Raw genomic sequence first — 5700 nt, forward strand, 5'->3', positions numbered from 1 at the left:
CGGATAGGATAGAGTCGCGCGGTGGAGTTGGCCTCACGGAGTGCTACAGTGGTAATGGCGTGTTGCGTGAAAGCACTTGCGCACGTAGCCCCCAAATGGCGCGCCACCATGTGGCCGCGGCCTCCCATGGCCGCCCAATCCCACTTACGCCGGGGCCCCGCCCACTGGGCGCCCGCATATATTCGCGTCACCACCGCCGCGGCGGACGAGCCACCGGCCGGAGCCAGCCAGTTGCCTGCTGGCCTCCTTTTCCAACCCCTTTCTTTTCTCCCACTCGTGTGCGTGTGTGTACGTGGTACCGTAGACAAAATCCCACTACATCTTCTTTGATAACCATGGCATTTGTAGCAGTCGTCTGCTATACAGTTTACTAGTAGCATTTCCAAGTGAGAGTCGTAGGGCTGAGAGGCCGCCACTCAACTTGACAAGCATAATAATTTATCAGCAGCGGAAAAAAGTGGGAAAAAGAAACCAAAGGAAAGGAAAGGAAATGGCGCACTCAGCCAGCCAGCCAGCCACAGTAGAGAGTACGTAGCCCCCAGTTAGCGTTAGCCAAACTGCTCAACTGCTGCTGCTACTCCAACTCTTCTCCTGCGTCCGTTGCCATATATAGAAAAACAAACCCTCGCCTTTCTCCTGGGCCGAACCACACATACCACTCCAGTGCACGCACGCTCGCCTCCCCCTCCCTCCCTCGCTCCCCTTTGTGGATATAATCATATCCTTTCCCACGACCTTGTTTAATCGCGTCGCCCGCGGATATACAACCCCGCCGCCGCCGCCACATGGACATGGACTCGCCCCCTGTGTCTGTGCCCATGCCGCCGTCCAAGCCGGCCGACCTCTCGCTCACGCTGGCGCCGGCGGCGCAGTCCGTCGCCGAGGCTGACGGCGGGGCCGGGGCGGGCGGCGACGGCGCGTGCGTCGACGGCAAGGACGTGCGCCTCTTCCCCTGCCTCTTCTGCAACAAGAAGTTCCTCAAGTCGCAGGCGCTCGGCGGCCACCAGAACGCGCACAAGAAGGAGCGCAGCATCGGCTGGAACCCCTACTTCTACATGCCGCCCACCTCCTCCGCGCACCTCCACGCCAATGCCGCGCCGCCCAACTCCTCCGGCGCCACCGCCTCGGGGCCCTACGCCGGCTCTGTCGCGGGTTCTGCCGCGACCGCGCCGCCCGGCGTCGCCGCGGGCCTCCCGGCGCACGCCTACGCGAGCCGTGCCTACGCGGCCTTGCCCACCACCTTCCCAATCGCCTCCCACAGCTCCATCATGGTCGGCTCCGACCGGCTCCAGTACTACGCGCCGCCGCAGGGAGCGTCGGCGTCCTCGGCGGCGACCGGCGAGCTGTACAGCGGCGGCATGCAGCAGGTGTCCCGCTTCGCCGCCGCGCACCAGCAGCAGCTCCTGGCCGTCAGCAGCAGCAGCAGCAGCAGCAGCGAGCGCGCGATGATGGCCGCGGCCGAGCAGCCCGGCGCCGGGCGCGACGAGCTGATCGACATGCTCAACTGGAGGCGGGGCTGCCACGGGCCGACCGCCTCAGCGACCGCCACCACCCCGTCGCCCGCCAGCACCACCACCACGCTCACCTCCGGAGGCGGCAGCATCTACAACAACGACGGCGAGGAGGCCGAGGAGGAGCTGGACCTCAACTTGAGCCTGTAGCAGCATGCAGCGGTGAGCTCGCCGGCCGGCCGGCGCCGCCTCCAAGACCAAGACAAGGTTAATCCATGGCCACGTAGTACCTCTACCCTTCTACAACTCCTGTTCGCCCGGCTATTCATGTCCCCTACCGCCCTTCACCACGACGTACGTAGTACCGCACGCCCGCCCGCCCGCCCGCCAAGATTAGTTGTTTTTAATTAATTAGAGAAGAAGAAGAAGAAGATGTTAATTAATTAATTAGTTCCTCGATCGACCCTCCTTCAGTCAGTCTCCTGTATGTTAATGCTGCTAGTAGTGGTGAGCTGTGCTCCTCCTTGTAATCGTGCTCTTGAATTTCACCCCCTGTTCGTCTCTTCATCTTTTTTTAGCTTCGTTTTCCGGATCGAATGGGAGGTGGAATCGTCGACAGTTGGGCACAGTGCGGGCGGGCGGGCGGGTCGACATGGCCGCCGTGGTTAATGAATGTTTGGCATCTGTGGCGCAGCCGCATCTGCCTATCAATCTATCTTGGATTTGGTGCTCTTTTGCCTTTGATTATTATTATAGTATTATTAGCAGTGTAGTTTTTTATGGGCTCGAGTGAAGGCCCTCCTACCTTTCATCATCATCAATCCAGCTAGTAATAGTACTAGTCAGAACCTCAACGCACGTACTACCTCAATCTCGGTTTACAGGGTGTGTGCGTACCCTTAGGTCGTTAATTTAACCAACTTAATAGAAATCATATATTATAAAAAATATATTAATATAAACTTCAGATGCTTTATTTTCAAACCGTATAATTTTTGTGTTATATAGTTTATATTAAGGTGATAAAATTGGCAACCTAGATATACGCGTAGGACTTATAAACTGAAACGGAGGTAGTAGTACCAGTGTGATGCTGTAGTGGCGAACTGACCTAGGATGGAAACTTTGTAATGTCCATCGGGTCGAACGTGTCGAATCTGGCACGGAGATATCAGCCGTTTCGACGAGGGAATCATTCGTTCTTCCGGGGGGTGGGGTGGGGTGGAACGAACTGGGCCGGCGGACCGAGGGAGTCAGGTCGGGTCACGCACCCGCGGGACAAGCCGATGCCGCCCAATGGCAATGGCATCGGCATCGCCATCGCAGCGAGATTCGTTGCTGGACTGGACTGGACTGGACTGGATGTGCATGCGCACTGTGGCCCGTGCGCGCGGGGACGGGAGATGGGCCAGACTCCAGAGCGCAGGGCAGAGCAGTTCATTCGCTGGAAGCCGCAACGCTTGGGTGCGTCGAGCGGGCAGGCGCGGGGCAGCGGAGGGAGGGGGGCAGTGGGGGAGCTCGACGGCTGCCTTTTTGGCTCCTTTTCGTGGCCGGTCGAGTCTGTCGCCGTCGCGCATCAGTCGCCCGGACCATCGTTTTTCTTTTCTTTTTACCGGCTGCTAGATGGATATATAGATAGATACTCCCAGCGTCCAACGAAAATGAGATCGCATGGCATATATACCCCCGGGAGAAAAAACGTGTTCTACGGAATACGATTCCAAAGCTGTATCTATACTATTATTACAATATGACCCGTCGAATGGAAATGATTGCCGTTTATGCGCCAACTTGTAATCGCAGCTTGGGATATTTTTCTATTCTAAACGATTGGTTGAGGGGAGACAATGAGATAGCGTGCTAAAATGAGACAAGCCCTGGGGAGTATGTGTTGGGGTGAATATTATGGATGGTGCGATGTAAACAAGATTAAAAAAAATACATGTTCAATGAGAGGAGACGTTCCCGTCGGCTACCAGGCGTCTACAATAACTTCGTAAAAATCTCAAAATGATATGTCAGCTCAATCTCTCGGAGATGCTAATAAAAATATGGTGTGCATGTGTGGGTTCATAGGGATGAGTATATACGCGTATATATGAACGCTCATGTCTGCACCAATGTTAAAAAAAACAAGACAAAAAATAAATGAAGTATTACCAACCTGCTAGTGCTTACTACTCCTTCCGGAAAGAAAATACTATAAGATTGTTTAGATCACTAAAATAGTGATCTAAGCGATCTTATTTTTCTTTAAAGAGGGAGTATCGAGCAAATTCTTTTAATTGAGGTAGAAGAATAACACAAAGTTCACGAAACGGCAACAAAGGGTCATTCTCTGAAAACAAGAAAGCCTCGTGATGGGAATACTTTTTTGGAGCTGTATTGTGTAAAATTCAGTTATTCTTTCAAATCCAAAAATATAATGAAAAACCTAGTGAGGGAACGTAATTTGCACGCGAAGAGCATTTACAGACGGGCTTGGCAAATTCGGCTCCATAAACGTCCGTGGACACGCCCGGGACGACCGCGGACAGCGCCGGACGACCCTTCATACTGACTATCGGACAGACACACACCTCAAATTCATACATATCCACTGTTTCTGTGTAAAGTTTGACTAACTTTATAAGAAAAAATATCAACAGAGATAGTATGAAATCAATATTATTAGATGCATCATGGGATCAATTTTCATATCATATAGCTTTAGTATTATAGATGTTGATATTTTTTATATAAATTTAGTCAAACTTTGTGTAGTTTGACTTTGATCAAATCTTATATATATACTAAAAAGAAACGGAGGGAATAAATAACAATTGTTGATAGTGATAACGCATAGTGTGAACATAAAAATTATTCGAAGTGCATAATTCATTGGTTTTCATTGTGGTTTCACATATGCTCCACAAGATCACTGGTACCTGCGTGTGCACCTGATGATTTCGAATGTTCTGATCCGTCTGCAGAAAATTGATAACATGATTTGCATGTTGTTGTTTCGGGATGTGTACTTGTTCTCCAGCCTTGTCTAAATCATGAGTTCGGATTGCCCCTCACCCTCGTCTTCGACAATATTATGCAAAATGACACAACATGTCACCAACTGCCACAAAGTTTTTGATTCCCACATCATTGCAGCTCCGCGAATAATTTTCCAATGAGCTTGGGGCACTCCGAATGCCTTCTCCACATCCTTCCTAGCTACTTCTTGCATTGTTGCAAAGTGGCTTTCTTTGTTACCGTCTGGATCAGATATAGTCTTCACAAACGCCGCCCACCGAGGATAGATACCATCAGCAAGGTAGTACTCCATGCTGTAGTCGCGACCGTTGATAGTGAAGTTGCAGGGCGGCGATTCCCCATTACAAAGTCTTCTGAACACGGGAGATCGCTGAAGCACATTGATGTCGCTGTGAGAATGAGGCATTCCAAAGAAAGCATGCCAAATACACGAGTCATGTGATGCCACCGCTTCTAATATGATGGTGGCCTCTTTGGTGTGACCTTGGCACATCCCGCACAAACCTTTGGGGGCAGTTCGTCCATTGGCAATGCATGCAATCAAATGAACCGAGCATACCTGGAAATCCTCTTTCCTCTCCGATAGCCAACAATTCTTGTGTATCTTGCACACTTGGTTCTCTCAGACACTCTGCTGAAAACACCTCCACCACGGTGAAGGCAAACTACACAGTTTTCGCTAGGCATGTGCTCTTCCCCATCCGAACCATCTAACCAACGACATTGGCGGCGGTACCAAGTGCAAGCATCCGCATAGCAGCCGTGCATTTCTGCTTAGCAGAGAATGTTGGGAAACGTAGTAGAACAAAAAAATATTCACACCTATGATCACCAAGATAAATATGAAGATGCATAACGGGTTGGGATCAAAGATCGTTATCAACTCCAGAGTGCAGCGAAAGAAGAAGAGTCGGTGTAGATCGTCCTTGAAGTCCCTCAAACATTGATGACGATCCAGCGAACCATCCTGGAACGATCGCTCGAACCAAAGACCGAAAGCATGACTTCTCTACTTGGTTGCAAGCGGACGGTCTTCATGATCTGGCAGCGCTTCGCCGTCCAGAGCTAATCGTCACCGGAGAATTAGAGGGAGGATATTAGAACCACACTGGGTTTCTGATTATGAGGATTAGAGGTGGCTAGGGCTAGCTCTAATTAGTCTAGGACCAACTAAAACTACATCAACTAGAAGAGGCGCGCAAAAACTTGTATATCAATAGGT

The 5700-nt window shown here is 51.1% G+C and overlaps 1 protein-coding gene across 1 annotated transcript; it reads left to right on the forward strand.

Moving 5' to 3' along the window:
• Nucleotides 1–226: 226 nt before the first annotated feature.
• On the forward strand, nucleotides 227–2223 carry LOC119303453. Its single transcript, XM_037580581.1, has one exon. It carries the CDS (start codon nucleotides 786–788, stop codon nucleotides 1659–1661), a length of 876 nt encoding a protein of 291 aa, XP_037436478.1. The 5' UTR covers nucleotides 227–785; the 3' UTR covers nucleotides 1662–2223.
• Nucleotides 2224–5700: the final 3477 nt, after the last annotated feature.

This window comes from Triticum dicoccoides, chromosome 5A (assembly GCF_002162155.2).
Source record: "Triticum dicoccoides isolate Atlit2015 ecotype Zavitan chromosome 5A, WEW_v2.0, whole genome shotgun sequence".
Taxonomy (NCBI): Eukaryota; Viridiplantae; Streptophyta; class Magnoliopsida; order Poales; family Poaceae; genus Triticum; species Triticum dicoccoides.